The following is a 17,793-nucleotide window of genomic DNA, read 5'->3' as shown; positions in this document are numbered from 1 at the left end:
GCCATCTTGGGAAGGGACGCAAGCCCTTCCTCCCTCCCTCCCTCCCTCCCTCCCGCGCGCCACTGCTGCCGCCGCCATCTTGGGAGGTGGAGGGAGAGGGCGGCCATGTTGGGGAGGTCGCGTCGAGCGGCGCCCCCTTCCCGCGCGGGGCCGGAGAGGCCGGCAGCGGCAGCCAGGCCGAGCCGGCTCCGAGGTTGCGATCCCCAGGAAGAAGGGCAAAAAGAAGGCAGGGAACGGGGAGGTAGCCATCTTGAGACGGTCACGGCTGCCGTGTTTGGAAGGGAGGCGCCTAGGCCTTGAAGCACCACCCTCCGGGGGAGGCGGTCCCAACGCGCTGCGGGCGCGTTTCCGCTTCCGGGGCGGACAGCGGCCCTTCCGGCGGGTGACCCTGCGGAGTCCTTCTGGGCGGCGGGAGCGGAGGGATGGGGCTGCGCGACAGCGTCGTCCACGCCGGCGAGCCCGAGGTGAGCCGGGCCGCAGCCCCGCGGGGCGCGGGCGAGCGGTCCGCCGGTCGGTGGGTTAACGGCTGCTCTTTCTTTTTTCTTCCCCAGGAGGAGGAGGAGGAGGAAGAGCTGGTGGTAAGACGGGAAGCGGGGCCGGGGCAGGGCCTGGGCCGCCCCTGCCCGGGGAGCTGGCGGGCCTCGGTGGCGGCGGGGGAGGCCCGTAGCCTCTGCGGCCACCCAGGGGTAGATGCCCGGTGCCTTTCAGCGGCGACAAGCAAACTGGCAGGGGCTTGGGCCCCCGTCGCCGCTCTGTGCTGGCGATCCAAGGCTTAGTGGGGAGACAGCTTGAATCCGGGCTTCGATATGGGTGGACGGATCTCTCTTAAAGCGATGGGTCTCGGGGTGGTGGGGGACGGCGTTTCGGGGTCTCCCTGTTCTCACCGCAGCCCCGCGTCTGCAGGATCCTTTAACCACGATCCGGGAGCACTGCGAGCAGACGGAGAAATGCGTGAAGGCGCGGGAGCGGCTGGAGCTGTGTGATGCGCGGGTGTCCTCCAGGTCCCAGACGGAAGAGCAGTGCACAGAGGAGCTTTTTGACTTCCTGCATGCCAGGGACCACTGCGTAAGTGCAGCACCCGTGGATGCAACCTGCCTGCTGGTGCTGGGAGCAGTGCAGCACCCGTGGATGCAACCTGCCTGCTGGTGCTGGGAGCAGAGCTGCCTTTAGCTGCGCTTCTGAGAGTGCAGACAGCTCACGTAGCTGTTCAGTCACAGTGAGCTCGGAAGAACTGCGAGCCTTGATGCTTTTTCTTGCTAAATGTTTGGTTCCTCCTTGTTACAACAGTTCCAGCTGGAATTCGGTAGGTTATTAAACAATGAAATAAGTCAAATGCATTGTTTCTGCCCTGCAAATGACACTCTGCTCTCTTAGTGTTGTATTTGCCCTTTTAAAGTTAAACCTTCTTGACCTGAGCTGAAACTTTGTAAGAACTCTCAGCTTGCTGGTTTTCTTGAGTGACTTGTTGCAAGACAATAAGAGCGGAGGGCTGTGGGGCCGTGTGCGTTAGTGGCCCAGAAAACCAAGAGGCGGCTGGTAACACCCTGCTGATTTCCAGCCCTAAACTATGAGCTACTGAGTGCTTTGTCTCTTCTTTTCAGGTTGCTCACAAACTCTTTAAGAACCTGAAGTGAAGGCGGGCGTGATTGTCCATCTGCTTCCACAGCGCGTGCTGGCGGTTTCTGGTTTCATAGTACTGCTTCCCGCCTGTTTATTCTCCACGCCAAGTATAAACGAAACGGCTTCCTGGCAGCGACTGAGCGTCAGTGTGTCGCTGCAGCTGTTCTCGTGGAAAATGTGCAGCTACGCAAAAAAACGTGTTGATGTTCTGTAATTTTCCATATTAAACATTCAGAGTTCCCATGGAAATGCCTTCAGTGTATTTACTAGTTCTTGCACTGGGTTACGGTGAAATTAGTGCGTGTCAGAGCCCAGTTTGGGGGGAGGGGGGAACTTTTTCTCACTTGCGGGAATGTCCTTTCTGTACAGCGGCTGGAGCCCAATCCCATAGGTCAGAATTTATCAGCTGGAGCCACAAAGCTTCTTTCCAAGCCCCACGAGACCGATATTGTTTGTGCAGTAAGTTCTGACTCAAACTGAAGGGAGTGACCCTTTTCTGGGAGGGAAGTCCGTCCATCCATCCCCCTTCTCGAGAGAGGACTGTCAGCTCTCCCTCCCTGTCACCTACTGCTGCCAGAAGGCCTCCCGGCCACGGTCACCTTCGGGTCCTTGCCCTGAGCGACTGCCCGCCGGTGGGCAGGGGCTGGTTCTGCCAGCCCAGACCCCGAACGGTCACCGGAGGCGGGGGGGGGGGAACGAAACCCCTGCGGGGAGGGTCACCAGCCCCTTCTGCTGCCCCGGTGCTGCCCTGCGGCCGGGTCAAGTTCACGCTCAGCCCGCTTTTCCTCCCGGTAGGATGTTTTAGGAGCAGGAAAACGAGGAGGGGAGCCGGGGGCGGGCGGCGGAGCGGTGCCGGTCCCGCCCCGGAAGGCGGCGGCGGCGGCGAGAGCGGGGATGATGGCGGCGCTGGGGGCGGCCGGCGGGCGGGCGGCGGCAGCGCTGCTGCGGCGGAGGGGGCCGGGGGAGCCGCCGGCGGGGCTGGGAGCGGGGCCGCGCCGGTACCGCTACAAGGAGAAGTGGGTGAGCGTGAGCCGGAGCCGGTCCCTGCACCCCATTACGCCCCCGTTACACCACTCTGGACCCAGCCGTTCCCCAAATTGCGTGCCCGCCCCGTGCCCCCGGTTCCATTCAGCCATTCCCGGTCCTGAACCACCACCACCACCCCCCCCCCGGGACCACCAGCCCCTTGGGTGTCGGGGGCACCGTCGCTTTCTGAGGCTGCAGAAAGGCCCCGGGGAGTTTGGCAGCACAGAACGCGGCGCTGGATTTCTCCTGGAAAAACGTTGAGGCTGGGGAGGGGACGCTGGGATGTCGAGGTATTTTGTGGTTTAACATTTCTGATATCAATTTTTTCCCCCCAAGGCTGCCACGGCCCCCCGCATCCCGCCCACGCGGCTGGCCCTGCACCACTTCGACGTGAACTACAGCCTGCAGCTGAGGGACCTGTGGCCCTCTGTCCGCGCCAGCCTGCTCTGCCAGCAGAAGTACGGTGCCCTCCTCAACAACTTCTCCGCTGTCGACCACGTCACCCAAGAGCTGGAGCTGCTGAATGCCACCGATTTTGTTTCCGAAGCCCCCAAAAAGGTACTGCGATCGCAGCGGGGTGCAGCTGCAGAGGAAGCGGGGAGAGGGGAAAGCAGGTCCCAGGAGGGGTCTGGCGAGGAGGGCAGGACAGCGATGCAGGCAGAGACGATGACACAGGCAGAGACGTCACCACCGCTTCGACCCTCCATCAGCTCCAACATCAAGTGTTACACCTTCCCCAGGGGCGACATCACACGCTTTCGCCCTGCACGGTGAGACATCCCTGGGACAGACCGCCCACTGTCATTGCAAGCCTCGGGGGCTGCTTCTGTACGTCCCCATCCTCACTTCCAACTGCTGATTTCTTTTCCCCTTGCATGTTTGCTTTTTTTTACACAAACTGGTGGTTTCCAGGCCGGATGCTCTGGGGCTCCTCGACTATTATCTCATGGACGCAGCATCTCTCCTGCCCGTCCTGGCGCTCAATGTGCAGCCGGATGACTTTGTCCTCGACCTTTGTGCGGCTCCGGGTGGCAAGACTCTGGCTCTGCTGCAGACTGGGATTTGTGGTAAGTGGAGGTGGGTGTTCCTTGTCCCCGTGCGTAAAAGAGGGCTGAAAGAGCGTGCTGTGCCCATTAATGTCTGACCGTTAATCATTTCTGGTTAGAAGAGTTGGGAATCAGGTGTGTTTTTGCAAGAGTGACATTCCCAGTGTGCCTGTTTTGTCCTCTCAGGGTATCTGGCAGCCAACGACGTCTCCATTTCCCGGACAAAGAGGCTGTACCAGATTCTCCATAGCTATGTTCCCAAAGTAATCAGGGAGACTGTGAGTGTCACGTCCTACGATGGAAGGGACTGGGGGCAGCTGCAAGGCAGCACTTTCCATAAGGTAGGTGATTGGGAACCGGTGAAGATAAACCCATCTAGTTCACTTTCCTCCTGTTTCAGAGGAAGAGAGCAGCTTATCCTGTGGTATAATTGTGTAGTCTTAAATGCAGAGAAAGAGAGAAGAGTAAGCCACATACGGAGTAGTATTTCCTCCTGCTCTACCCTTCCTGCAGGATCTGGTGCATATGGGCATCTGGAGTTGTACCTTCATTTACCTGTGTGAAATCCCTTAAAAGTCCTGTGCTGATCCATCACCTAGAAGGGGTTAAATGTGAAGATTAGATAATTCTCATTTCTCAGCCGTGTCCAGCCATGGGAGCTGGGTTTATTACTCCGGGAGGGGTCACTGCAGGAGCTCTGGCCGTGCGTGGCTGCAGCCGTAGGTGCTGCAGTAACGCCTACCAGGAAGACTCACGGAGTAGAAACGTTAAATGGGGACATGTGTGAGAGCGTGATGCTGCCCACCATTTCTGTGTCTGTTTGCACATTCCCGAAACGCAAAAGCAGCCAGACGAGTTACAGTTCAGTGCAGGTGCACGTCGAGCATCAGCTAGGCAAGGTACTGAGAGCTGCTTGGTGCGTGGCAAGGGTGGAGGAGTTGTGCAAGGGGCAGGCTGCACGAGGAGACTCGCTGAGCTTGTCCTGGGCCCAGGACTGATGCAGGACCTCTGCTGCTGCAGGTCCTGGTGGATGTGCCCTGCACGACGGACAGGCACTCTGTCATGGAGGAGGAGAACAACATCTTCCACAGGAGTCGAACGAAGGAGCGTCAGATGTTGCCCATGCTGCAGCTGCAGCTGCTGATGTGAGTGAGCTCGATGCTGTGTTTTGGTGTCATTTGTGTTACGGTAGCAGCTCTCCATGGCCAGCACTGAAACCTCTTCTTACTTTATGTGTCCCTGACTGGGAAATGTGGAAACCATGTGTAGTTTTCTGGACTGGCAATAGCTGAACGCATCAAATTGTAGTAAGTGTAGAAGGTGCAAATGTTCTATGTCAGATCAAATGTCCTTACTGTCCCCAGCAGTAGCCACAGGAGGTAGGGAGGACAGTCTCAGGAACAGGATGGGTATAGTGTTGTCCTTTTGTGTGATGATCTCCCCGGTCCTGGCAGTGGAGGATTCCTGAGTGTCCACATCTCCCAGCACATGGGAGGACATGGTGCTTTGTCACCCCATTTCACTGGGAAGGCTGGATGGGCTGGCTGCGAGGGCTGGCTGCGAGCTGGGGCAATAAGGAAACAGATTAGACAGTCCCATGGCAGTGCTTGAACTGCAAGAGCCTCTTCCCCTGTACGTACTCGTATCCCATTCCCTTGGAGGTGAGTGCAGGATTACTCCTCCTAGCTGCTCTCCAGTAACGTCTCTCCCATATTAAGTACTTTATCAGTCTGAGCGCCTATTTGACCCATATTGCCTTGGTCTAAAACAGTCCTCAAGCTGCAGTGACACAGGGAGACTGCTGAGCCTGTGGAGTTCAAGATTTGTCTCTCACCTCCTGAGTTACGTGCTGGCTTCCCAGTTTTGGTGGGTGGGAATGCTGGTGTGCCACACACTCCTCTTCTTCCCGTGACAGTGTGTGTGTTTAACTTGCCTGCAGGGCTGGGATCCTCGCTACCAAGCCGGGAGGAGAGGTGGTGTATTCTACGTGCTCCCTCTCCCCGCTGCAGAATGAGTATGTGATTGAGAGAGCAGTAGAAATTGCAGAAACCGAGTTTAACATCAGTATCCATGTTGAGGACTTGAGCCACTTTCGGACACTCTTCCAGGACACGTTTTCCTTCTTCGTGGATTGCCGACTGGGGGAGCTTGTTCTGCCTCACCTCACAGCCAACTTTGGACCTATGTATTTCTGCAAATTACGTCGGATGTAGAAGGCTTGACAGACTATGACTGTTGGCTATCAGGAAATACCCCAAATTTCCAGGGAAAGCAAACTGCTTTATATTTATTTTTCTTTCTAAAATGTCCTAAAGGAAGCCTGCTTTTTTTACAGCAGACATAGAGAATAAATGAGAAAGACCTGCTGTGGAGTCTCCTGAACATTTATCTGTTTGAGACTGAGGTGTTTAATCTAGGAAAGAGAGAGAGGTCCTATCAGAGGGAGCAATTTATCCTTCCGTCTCAGGATGGGGTAAATGGCCCTGTGTGGATGCTGCTCTCTCCCTCCCATCTGACTGCTTTGATCCTACATGAGCAGGTTTGGGTTAACGAACACCATCTGGGGCTCTCAGCCTTTCTGTCCCAGATCTCACCATCTGCATAATTGAGTTGCATCTGTCTCTGCTTATCTCCTACCTTCAGAAAGAGCAGCCTGACATCCTGAAATAAGAGGTTCCTAACAATGCCCCTGCTGTGAGGTTGGAAATGTGCTTGCGATGCTTGAGATCTGGTGGTGGAAAGAGCTTGGTGCTGTGGAAAGGCTGGTGGCTGTTGCCCTCCCTCACAGACAGGAAAGCCGTGGTTGAGAGGGAAGGTGTGAACACTCCCATGCTGGGTACCATTAATGTCCAGTGGGAAGGTGTTTGGATGATTTTGAGCAGTAACTGTGCATGCATGTAATCATAGCCATCAGTGAAGCATTACTAGAGCTCATGATAAGAGTTGCTTAACAGCTATATTTTTATTTTTGTGAGCAAAATACACTGATGGGGAGGGTAGACATGGCTGTATTCCTTACAGGGCAACACAGTGTTACATCCACATGAAGTTACTCCAGTGCCAGCAAAAAAATACTATTGAGCTTTTGTAGTCCTTTTCTCTCAGCATCACCCTGCTGCTTCTGCAAGAGGGCAGCATAGATGAAAGTGAGGGTGAACCCCCATCCATGCCCATACTTCCAGGAAGGTGCAGTTCATAGATTTAGCATCATTTGAACCCAGCTTAAGCCAATGCTGCCCTCTGCGTGGCATCTGGGTTCCTTACAGGATCTGTGCTTATTGGCAAGGAGAGGGGTCAGGAAATGGCTTTTCCTTCCTCCTTCCCTCCTCACTGTAATCTCCGCGCTGCCAGTTGCAAAAGAGAAGTCGTGCAGCACTGTATGTTCGCCACTGCGAGCGTGGGACTGCGGAGGCTATGCCGCTGTCTTCTTACGGCTGAGGGTCTCCACCTCCTTCATGAACCGGAGGCACAGCTCCTCCTGCCACGGCAAGGCCACGCACTGCACGGCCACGGGCAGCCCCACGGCTCCTGCCACGGCCTGGAGCGGGGGCAATAAGTGGTGAGGGGTTACCTGGGGGGCTCAGACCTCCAGCAGCTTTTGGAAACTTGGTTTAGGCACGTGGTTCGTCCAGAGAGTGGGGAAGTTGGAGGCTGAGCCCTGCCATTCAAGCAGCGTTAGCGTGCTGGGGCAGAGGGAAGGCTCTTGCTGTTCTCGTGATAGAAATGGTTGCCAACTCTTGGGCAGCGTGTTTAAACACACACCCCTCCAGCCCGCTTTGCTTGGAGCTGTCTTGCAGCCCGATCCCTTTTCCTTCAGCATCCTCGTTCCTGATCCATGCTCCGCTGACAGCCTGGGCCTGGTGAAGGCATCATGGAGCAGGAAGAAAGTAGAGTGCTGTGCTGTGGGCTGTGGCTGTCACAAAAACCTACTCAAACAAGCCTTGCTGCATGGCTCCTTTCTGATTTCAGCCTATAATCCAGCCTGGGGGTGCACCCCCAGTCCCCCCAAAGCTTAGTGACTTACGTTTTTTGGGGCTTGGAAGAAAAGGGATTTGCAAGGGGTATATAAAGAAGAGGTGATTTTTTTGCACTGTGCCCGTATTGCTGGAGACATTTAGGAGCCCCTGATTTCAGGGAAACTATTACTTGAACATGCACCAGCAGTCTCTGCTCCACCACTTCCCATGTTGCATACCTGTTTCAGCGTCCGGTCCCAGGGGTCATCACAGTATCCTTGGTAAAGCTTTAGCTCTTCCTCATCAGCTTCTGTCACTGTGCTGACGGGTACAACCCCAGCAGGGAAGTTCAAGACGTTGTACAGCATCGTGGAGGAGATGGCAGCTGGGAGAAGCACAAGAGAGAACGCAGGTAGTCACAGCCTCCCGTCTTCCTTCAAGCTTGCACATTGCATGTTCACTGAAGCCCCTGAGAACCAGCTGCTGCTGGGAGGAGAGATTGCACAGGGCTGGTTATCTGCAGGTCCAAGTTCTACTGCAAGAAACAACTGCCACCAGATCGCTTCATCCATATGTCTGTCTCAGTCTGCTCAGGTAGCCTTATGGTAGTTATTTTTCCTTCCTAATGCCCATGAAATGCTTAGGTGGGTGGTGAAGCTCCACGGTAGTGGGTGTTTCTGTCCAGTCTCAACCACTGTGGTCCTCTGCCCTCCCGGGAAGGTCCCAGACTCACTTACTGAGGAGTTTCCCGGCGTATCCCGTGGTGAAGGCAGGCCCCAGGACAGGGCACAGCACAACGTCCAGCCGCAGTTCCCTCCACCGGGCGATGAACTCGGTGCGGTACGCCTTGGGGAGGAGAGGGGAGATGACATGGAGGCCACATCCATGCCTGGAGCATCTCGGCTTCTCCAGGGTACGCACCAGGCTCTGGCACGGCCAAGGAGGCAGCAGCAGGCAGCCATGCTTGAGGGAAGAGGCAGGGGAGTGTGTGTCTGCCTCCACAGCACGTGGCCAGGAATTGGAAAGGTCCCTCTTTAGCCGTCCCCACACCCAGGACAGCCTTCGTTGTGCTGGGACCGTCAAACGTGGGCATTTGGGCATGAGCACTGTGGGCAACTGGTAGAGTCCTGGCTGGGTTGAGCCAAAAGCCCACCTACCCCATTTCTATGTCTCTTTTGTGCCTTTCCCTCCATCTTGTCTCCTCCCCAGCACACCTTGCACAACCCCTTTCCTAACTGATGACCCTCCGACCTGGCATTTGCCATAAAGCCTCGACTTGTAGCATGATGCCAGAGAGAAAAGTCCTCAAAACATACCTCTATTTGATGGTGATGATTCCACATCTCCTTCACTGACCTGCAAGTGGAAATCATAGCAACATTTTTAAGCTTTAAGAGGAGGAGGAATTGCTTAAATAATTCTCCAGGTTGATAAGCCTTGGTGATTTTAGCAATTTCTTAAAACAATACATCTTTCACAATTTGGCCAAAGGTTTCTTTGGTATTTGGCCAAGCAATTAAGCAACAAATGTCTGGAAGTGGTAGAGAAAAGACTTCTCTTGTGAGCCCGGATTTAGTACTCATCTCCACTGTCCTGGTTTCAGCTGGGATAGAGTTAATTGTCTTCCTAGTAGCTGGTATAGTGCTGTGTTTTTGAGTTAGGTATGAGAAGAATGTTGATAATACACTGATGTTTTCAGTTGTTGCCAAGTAGTGTTTAGTCTAAAGTCAAGGATTTTTCAGCTTCTGATGTCCAGCCAGCAAGAAGGCTGGAGGGACACAAGAAGTTGGGAGGGGACACAGCCAGGGCAGCTGACCCAAACTGGCCAAAGGCTTATTCCAAACTGTGTGATGTCATGGCCAGTATATAAACTGGGGGGAGTGGCGGTGGGGGGATCACCGCTCGGGGTCTAATTGGGTGTTGGTCAGTGGGTGGTGAGCACTTGCATTGTGCATCACTTGTATATTCCAATCTTTTTATTATTACTATTGTCATTTTATTAGTGTTATCATTATTAGTTTCTTCTTTTCTGTTCTATTAAACCGTTCTTATCTCAACCCATGAGTTTTACTTTTTTCCCCCCTATTCTCTCCTCCATCCCACTGGGTGGGGGGGTGAAAGTGAGTGAGCAGCTGTGTAGTGGTTAGTTGCTGGCTGGGGTTAAACCGCGACACCACCACAGGCTTCCTGTATGACCTTATCCATCCAATTCCCTCAATCCTTTCAGGATAATACCAGGGGCAGTGCAGCACTGAGGAGATGTGTTCCTAAAGGCTGAAGCCATGTCCAGGATGGAGGGACAGCCCCTGCAGAGAGCAGGTCAGAACCTGTTGTGAATCCAGTTCCCCCCCCCCGCCCCCCCATGGACACTTAGAGGACCATTCATTTACATGGACATCCCTGGGGACGATGCCATCTTACCTCATTCCACCTAAGGCGCTCAGATAGTCAGCCAGGCGGGGAAACTGGAAAGGCAAGAGGTTCTTGTTAGGGACATGACACCAGGGTGCAGTAGTCTGTGCCATCCTGGGAAACCCCCGGTCCTATCCTGCCTCCATCCCTGGGGATGCTGCACTGAGGGTGAAAGATAATGATTAAAAATGCTCCTCATGGTTCTGAATTTACTTTGCTTTCAACTTCTGGTTGTTGGTACCCAATGTGTTTCTTACAGCCCAATACTTCCTGCTCACAGTGGAATGCACTGACTTGAACCAAGTCACCTTTCATCATTTTTGATAAATCAAACATTTTTTAGCTTGGCATCTCACAGAAATAAGACCTCTACAAGCACTTTGATCGCCTCTCACTCACTGCTGCCTTTTTGATCCTGTCAGCTGAGAACAACCCAACCAGCCAGAGAGGCAGAGAAAATGGAGGATGAAGGAAAGAAGCCCTACAGAAGGATGCTCAGCTGGTGAAAGAGCTACAGTGAGGGCCAGCCCTCACTAGCAGTCCCCATGAAGTTGTGACCTTGGGGAGGCCTCCAACATGGGGATAGAGCTTCAACCTCGAGTCCTTCTGCTGCAGTAATCCCAGTGCATGAATTGGTAGGCAAGTGGGCACTGCTAGGTCTAGCATTTGAAGAAACACTTGCAGTGGGCTCTGCATTAATCTTTTGGAGCTCTTGGCTGGTCCTTCTCTCATTTCCCTTTGCACTGGATAAATCCCAGCAGGGATGTAGAAAAGACCTTCCAAAGTGGTAGCATGCGCCTTGGCCTGAAATCCCAGTGTTTCTAGTTAAAGGTGTCCCTCAGTACCATAACGCTTTCAAGCATCTCAAGGCCTTGCTGAGCCTGAGGCCTCCGCTTTGAGCCCGAGGCCAGGGACTCACCAGAGGTTTAAGAATCAGAGCCAGCAGCTTCTTCCCCAGCCTCGGGATCTTGCAGGAATTCACCTGTGATTTCAAGCTTGGATCTACAATACCTCCTGTGCTGAGAGATAACAAGAGGAGGGGATCATGCCAGAGAAGCTGTTTGCCCTTTCTCAGAAACCTGAGTGTCTCCCGTTTGGAGATGGGCTCGTTTTGCCCATGCGTTGTGCTCCTGGGCGAGGGGATGGAGGTGTTTTACACCGCTGCTGCCAGCGGGCTCCTACTTACAACATGTCCAACCAAGCACAGCCTCCGTCAGCAAAAAATGTCTTCAAAAACAGTTCAGTCATGACATAGTGGATCCGTGGTGGAGAAAAGGGCACCAGCTGCACCAGAACACAAGGTTATGTGGCAGCCTGGGGATGTGAATTATTTCCAAGGCTTGACTGTGGATACACTTCAAAGGCAGAGCAGCAACTCCCCGGGCTCCACACGCCAACAGAGGTCCCGGTTCAACACTTTACCAGCCCAGGCATCTCCCCATGGGATCATTCCTTCCTGATGGCTGTTTGCCTCAGCTATGAGATCTCTCCAGAGCTGTTGCCTCCTCCGTTCCGCTCCAGGCAGCCACAGAGCCAGAAACCGCACTAGTTTCCTACCTGTCCCAGCAGAATCAATGCCTGCTCAGACACGGACTCGCTTTGCTATGAAGAGCACCACTAGCATGTTTCCACAAGGAGAGAAAGGTGTTTCCCATCCCATGTCCCATGGTCCTTTTCTCTCAGTGGTCCAGGAAGGACAGTAGTCTCCATGGACATTGTGGAGAAAGGAGAAAAACACCTCTCAGAGCCCTGCTGGGGAACAACAGACCTAGAAAACGCCGGGGCAGCCTTCCAGAGTCAAAGGCAGCACTCCATGGACACTGCTGTCTGGTGCGGACCACAGCCGCAGAGACGGAGTCGTTACACCCCTGGCCCCTTGAAGGTACAAACTTGCTAATCGCTAGTGCTGTTCCCCCATGAGATGCACTGCTACCTCAGGAAGGCGTGTGTCTGCGTTGTGTACGTGGCTGTAGTAACTGAATAGTAACTGGATCCCGTATCTCTGGTAGGTCTTTTATCCCCCAGCGGGGCTTGGGGGCTATGTCTGGTTTCTGAAGGGTGATTTCAGCAGTGAGGAGCAAAGCTGGGGACGCTTTGGGGAGAAGAGCGCAGGGTGGTTGTGCTCACCTGGTGCCCAGCTGCCTGCAGAGCCTCCCGCGTTTCCCGCACCGCCCGCCGCATGCAGGGGGGCAGTGGGAAGTAGTCGTCTGTGTCGTAGTACCCGACCCGCAAGCGAGCAGAGCTGGAGTACACCTGGAGCAAAGAGCCACCAGTTAAGCATTTCCAACCCTGCCGGGAGCAGGACCACCCCCATGCTGAAGCCCGCCGCAGTAGGGGACAAAAGGTCCAGGAGTAAGTAGTTTTCTGGTTTGCTGCTTATAGTTTCCATAGGTTACCCTTTCCAAAAGTCTGCCCTGGCCTTTTTCTCCAGCCTCCCCTTCATCTCTCCCTTCAAGACCTGTAGATTCAACCATTGCTACAAAGGATGGAGGTGAAAAAATCTGAAGTTCATCTGCTGCAGAGGGAAAGGAAATGCCCTCAGCCAAGAGATTTGCTGCCGGAGTTTCTGATCCTGACTCATCTTTTGCTTTTTGCTCCTAGTGTTGCCTTCCTCCCCACCCTTTGCTGGGGTCGCTCAATCTGATAAGCTATATGCCAGCTGAGAAGGCAGATAACTACTTATTAACCTATTTTTTTCTAGTAATTATGAATTGTGCCCTCAAAGAGAGTTAGCAAGTTATAGAAACCAGTACTGTAAAGGTACCTGGACCCTTAAAGAATGCATACGTTGAGCGTGCAGCACCCCCAAAAGAACCAGGGCTTGCTGAATTAAGGACTCACCTCCTCATCGAAGGGGATGGGGGGCACAGTGGGGTCCAGCTGGAACATCTCCTGACAGAGCAGCGCCTTCATGCACAGGGCCAGGCTGTCCACATCTCTCGCCATCGGCCCCAGCACCCAAGGAACTGGAGTGGGACAAGAGCAAACATCCACGTTAAGCAAAGGGGTGCACCAAAACACTGGTCCACCCCTCTGCATGGCCATGCTGGCTGCAAGGGATGATCAGGCAATGAGGTGGAATGTTTCAGATGTACTCCAGGTGGATCTTGGTTGTCTCAGGCTTTCCTCAGGCCTAGAGGAGGACATAGGACTCTTCACAGCATATAGAGAAAAGCAATTAAAAATTCATGTACCTGCCAGGATCCCACTGACTGAGCCACTCACTCCAGACAGACTGTGAGAAAAGAAAAAGAAGTATATTGTCATTTCAGTGATGGTGAGATATCCCCAATACATTTGAATAGCATAGTGTCTTCACATAGGGTCTTCAGTTCAGGAGCCAAACCAGAAGAAAATTATTAAAAGTATTTGATCTGAGTCATGTGAAACAGAAAATTTCAGTCAAAATGAAAAAAAAACCCTAAACTCCCACAAATCTTCATTTTTGTTTAACCAAAAATGTTCCATTTTGGCATTATTTAACCACTTTAGACCCTTTTTCTTTTTAACTCCAGGCCAGATTTACAATGAAAACATAGCCATTTCCCCACAAAACCTAACAACGCTGCTTCTTGGGAGAGGTTTTGAGCAAAGCACGCCAGCCTTTAAGAAACTTTCCCCCCCCAAGCACTCACTGTGTACCTTGCCCCTTCTGCTGAGTTTGACAATTAGCAGGCTTCTTGCAGGTTGGGAAGGGCAGACCCCAGCACCTACCTGAGCCTTTTGGCCGTGGGTTTGAGCCCGCAGAGCCCGCAGAAGCTGGATGGCAGGCGGATGCTGCCACCGACGTCTGAACCGATGCCCAGGATGGAGCCTCCCCCTGCAATCAGAGCTCCCTCCCCTCCCGAGGAGCCCCCAGGGCTCTTCTGGTGGTTGAGAGGGTTCAAGGTCTGGCCGAAGATGGGATTGCTGCAGTCATAGCTGGGGAAAAGAAAACCAGCAAACGGGCTGTCAGGAACAGCCTCACGCTGTTGGCTCTCCCTTGCAGTGAGCTTACGTGGCATAGCCAACCCCATACTTTCATCCCCTAAATCCCTTGGGACATGGCTTATTCCCATGAGCTTTCACTCTCCCTCCCACACACAAGTGCACTTGATTTCTCTTTTGTCATGGTAGGTTTTTTTCCTCTTAATCTTGTCTGAAAGCTTTTTTCAGTTGAACTGAGATTGTTGGCAGCCGATAGAAGAGGGACTCGTCCAGGCAACATCTCAGGAGGCAGGAAGGAGCCTGTCCCGGGACCTACAGGCTGGGTTTTATCTTCAGGAGCACAACCAGAGGGAAGATTTCTAATGATGTATATTACTTGAAGAGGGATTGGGGCACGTTGGTCATTGCAAATGGGATGGCCCCTTGACTCTTCAAAACCTTGACTAGGACGCTGTCCTCCTGCACCAGAGTGTCCAGGCATTGCACAAGCCCACAGGTTGACAGGTGACCCTGCAGAGAGGAGAAGTGACAACGGACATGGTCAGCGCAGTTCCTTGGCAGTTTTGGAAGGATGATCTGGTGTCCCCTGTGGGGGGGAGCGGGGGGAAGAGGGGATGGAGGCAGGGGGCTACTAACCCAATCCCTTGCAAGCCTTTGCATGAAGGGCCAAAGACTCCCTCTCCTTCCATCTTTGGCAGAGGGTTGCCAAGCACTTACATGGTTAAGCCTTCTCCTGAAGCTGTCCTTGCTCTTTCCCATGCTATTTCTCTCCCCTGCCCCAGATGCAACTCCATAGGTGCACTAGCTCAGGATCCAACCCAGTGTCCTGCTGTCCAAGTGAAGCCACCAGTGGATGTTCAGGAAGGGAATATACATCCCAAGCAAATACAGTGTGATCCTTTTTCAGTTAGCCTTGGTGTTTGGGTCTTGCTTTGGGCTTAGAGCCCTCTTAACTGTGGTGGTAAGTCAACATGGAGGAGACTGCCTAACAAATTCAGCTCGGGATTGTGCGGTCAATCCTCATCAGTGCTTGTCTGTGAGGGGGTCCTTGGTGTGTCTCATGCACAGGCTCCTTCCTAAGGGGCCCAGTGGCCAGGCTACAGCACAACACAGATTCGAGGTTAATGGTTCCTGCTACTAATGACTTTCTAGAAGCTGACCCATGTTCTTACCCCTGATACTGCAAACCTCTGAGTAGAAGCCTGAGTTATGGCCCAAACAACCATGTAGCCCAGCCTGTGCTGTCTCACATATCAGAGAAGAAATCATTTGGGTGTATAACTATTCACCCCTTGTTTTTTTGCTGATGGAGGCTTCTAACTGCCAGGGTTGCAGCTCCAACGAGATGTGGGGCCATAGCCTCAGACCCAGCCAGGCTTCCCATGGTGTAAGCAGGGAGGGCTCAGGCCCCTTCCCCATTCTCTGCGTCCCACCACTTCACCGCCCAACCCAGCTCACGACGCGACACTTCACGGGCACAAAGGGAAGCACCTTGTGGCTGATGTGATCCTTGATGCTGACAGGGATGCCATAAAGCAGCCCTTTCTCCTTCTGCCGTTGTATTTTCTGGAGCTGCTCCTCACACTCTGGGATAAAATGTCGCAAGCAGTTTGTCTGCTGGGTCACTTCCAGGGCCTTTGCCAAACACATGGAGGAATAGGTATTAGTTAAGAACAGCATCACTACACAGCTGCATTTGGTAGCTACCTGGATCTTCAAAGCAAGGGCTAGTGGCTTGGCATGAATGGTAACTCCTTCTCCAGAGCATCCCAGCTCAAGCCATCTCAAAGGACTGTCCAGTGATGGGTCTGACCCAGGAGATGGAGACGTCCTTGCCTTTTCATATCTTTCTCTTGATAACTGCTATATTAAAGACTTGTCGTAATCACCAGCTCCAACAAGTCTTCTCAGCCACCAGCCCACACACCACGGCATGGAGAACACAAATGATTTGCCCATCACACTGCAAACAGGCACTCACCTTCTCTAAGTAGGTGTAGAGGACAGTCCTGGGGGACAGAGACCCTTCCCGCAGTCTCTCAGTGAGTTCCGGCAGGGACAGGGACAGGATGGCATCTGTCTGGACACTGGGGACCTGCAAGGGAAAGATGAAGTGGATGCCAGGACAGCAGCTTCAGTTACCCTTTGGCTCAGAGGGTATTTAAGTTTTGTCAACATTATCTACAGAGCTTGCTGAAAAGGTGGACCCTGCTTGTGGGTGTTCAGACATTGAGCTGCTGAATGTTTCATCCTGAGTTTGGATGTCACAAACATGATGCAAACACAGGAGCCCGGCTATATCTGAAGGCGTAGAAGAGCTTCACGCAGCAGAGGGCAAGGCAATGCCTCACATCAGAGCCTTCCTCCTGGCACTGTGGGACTTACCCACTGACCAAGAGTTAATCTCAGCTGAGCAAACACCAGCCTGGGCAGAAGGTACCAAAGTCCTTGCACACAAGACTGAGGCTGGCCCTTTACCTCTCAGAATGGGTACAGGCAGTGTGGGTCAGCCTGGTCTGAAGACAAACATCTAATAGCCCAAGCCCAGCAAACTGCAAAGAAGTCAGGAAGGACTCACAGGTGGGTAAGGTCTACTCAGGTGAAGACGACTGGCATTTTTCAGTGCCACCAGCTTTTTTTTAAGGTTTTATATCATATTTATTGATATATATATTTAAGAAAAAAGGCTGTAAAAATATGTACCACTTGTACCTGGTATGCCTTATCTCCAGGTACGTTACCTGTGTAAACATGAGCTGGTTTCACCAGTACCTACTCAGAAGCAAATGGAGTAGGAAGGAAAGGTGGTTAGAAATCAGTGTTGCAGTAGGAATTCAGGGCCTCATCCATGCTGGTTGGGTGTCTGCCTCATTCATCCCCATCTGGGGTCCTGGTTGCTCCCAGGGGACACTGAATGCACTGTACTTCATTAGTGTTAAGTTAGTTAGGCCAAGCATCTTCTGGGCAGCCTGCTGGGCTTGGAGGTCTCACTTGCTGGGAATCCTAGTGAAAGCTCTTTTGAAGACTCTCCAAGAGCCATCCAGAAGCCAGGTTTTAGAGACAAGGATATAGGGGTATGGACAGATGTGTAGAGTTAGGAAGGGGAAGAAGCTTTCTTGCTTCTACCCATAGAGGCAAGAGACATTTCTAGATCCTGAAAGAACTGTGGTTTGGATCAGTTAAGGTCCAGTGCTTCATCACCTGTGTTGTCCAAAACCTCTTCCCAGTGAGAAATTCACATCTTCCTGGCTGTAGACTCCCACTGCACCTCATCCAGCTTGAGGAGAGCAGTGATCTCCCTTCCTCCCAAGGCAGCTTTTCCTCTTGTTGAGGGCTGCTGGCACATCTCCCCTGGACTCCTCGTTATAAAAGCTATGGAGGCATGAGCTGGAAGGAGGAGCTGAAGAACAACATCAGCAGACACCCCAGTGGGACTCAGACCCCCCAGAAGGACAGGTTACCTGCTCCCTGAACTGCTGGACAGCCTTTGCCATTTTCTTCACACCCTCATCCCGGATCCTCCGAGCCTCTTCCATTTTCTTCTGGATCTGCCTTTTGGCCAGCCATTTCCAGACCACCACGGCTGCTGCCGAGCTGCCGAGCAGGGCAAGGGCAGCAGAAGGATCCACCTCCCTCTCTGGAAGGAGCTGTCTCAGCTGTTGCTGGATCATAATGTGGCCTTCTGGTCTCCAGGGATGGAGTGAGAAAGAAAAGCAAGGCAGGAGCAGGAGACCTTCCCTGCCTCCCCAGACCTCTCCCTCCTCCCAGAACCACTGCCTCGGGTCAGCAAATAGGTTGTAAGTCCA

The 17,793-nt window shown here is 53.2% G+C and overlaps 3 protein-coding genes across 4 annotated transcripts; 2 read left to right on the top strand and 1 right to left on the bottom strand.

Moving 5' to 3' along the window:
* Positions 1–347: 347 nt before the first annotated feature.
* Positions 348–1,869, top strand: LOC126042243 (cytochrome b-c1 complex subunit 6, mitochondrial). Of its 2 annotated transcripts, none has more exons than XM_049809076.1 (4): positions 348–464; positions 552–578; positions 904–1,065; positions 1,602–1,869. In XM_049809076.1, the coding sequence occupies exons 1-4, from the start codon at positions 423–425 to the stop codon at positions 1,632–1,634; spliced, it is 264 nt and encodes an 87-aa protein (XP_049665033.1). In that variant the 5' UTR covers positions 348–422; the 3' UTR covers positions 1,635–1,869. The 2 variants fall into 2 exon arrangements, with proteins under 2 accessions (XP_049665033.1, XP_049665034.1); XM_049809077.1 differs by having other exon boundaries at positions 353–464; positions 555–578.
* Positions 1,870–2,517: 648 nt separating this feature from the next.
* NSUN4 (NOP2/Sun RNA methyltransferase 4) lies at positions 2,518–6,849 on the top strand. Its single transcript, XM_049808409.1, has 6 exons — positions 2,518–2,640; positions 2,983–3,416; positions 3,559–3,713; positions 3,879–4,033; positions 4,713–4,837; positions 5,632–6,849. The coding sequence occupies exons 1-6, from the start codon at positions 2,518–2,520 to the stop codon at positions 5,903–5,905; spliced, it is 1,266 nt and encodes a 421-aa protein (XP_049664366.1). The 3' UTR covers positions 5,906–6,849.
* Positions 6,849–17,670, bottom strand: LOC126041965 (vitamin D3 hydroxylase-associated protein-like). Its single transcript, XM_049808410.1, has 15 exons — positions 17,449–17,670; positions 15,969–16,082; positions 15,479–15,622; positions 14,364–14,497; positions 13,775–13,981; positions 13,255–13,295; positions 12,902–13,026; positions 12,188–12,313; positions 11,247–11,344; positions 10,980–11,079; positions 10,070–10,113; positions 8,965–9,004; positions 8,386–8,494; positions 7,888–8,033; positions 6,849–7,230 (listed from the first exon to the last, which is right to left on the bottom strand). Exons 1-15 carry the CDS (start codon positions 17,656–17,658, stop codon positions 7,105–7,107), a joined length of 1,764 nt encoding a protein of 587 aa, XP_049664367.1. The 5' UTR covers positions 17,659–17,670; the 3' UTR covers positions 6,849–7,104.
* Between the last annotated feature and the right edge of the window lie 123 nt (positions 17,671–17,793).

Source organism: Accipiter gentilis, chromosome 8 (genome assembly GCF_929443795.1).
Source record: "Accipiter gentilis chromosome 8, bAccGen1.1, whole genome shotgun sequence".
Lineage (NCBI taxonomy): Eukaryota > Metazoa > Chordata > Aves > Accipitriformes > Accipitridae > Astur > Astur gentilis.
This window is presented reverse-complemented; position numbering and strand designations above follow the sequence as displayed.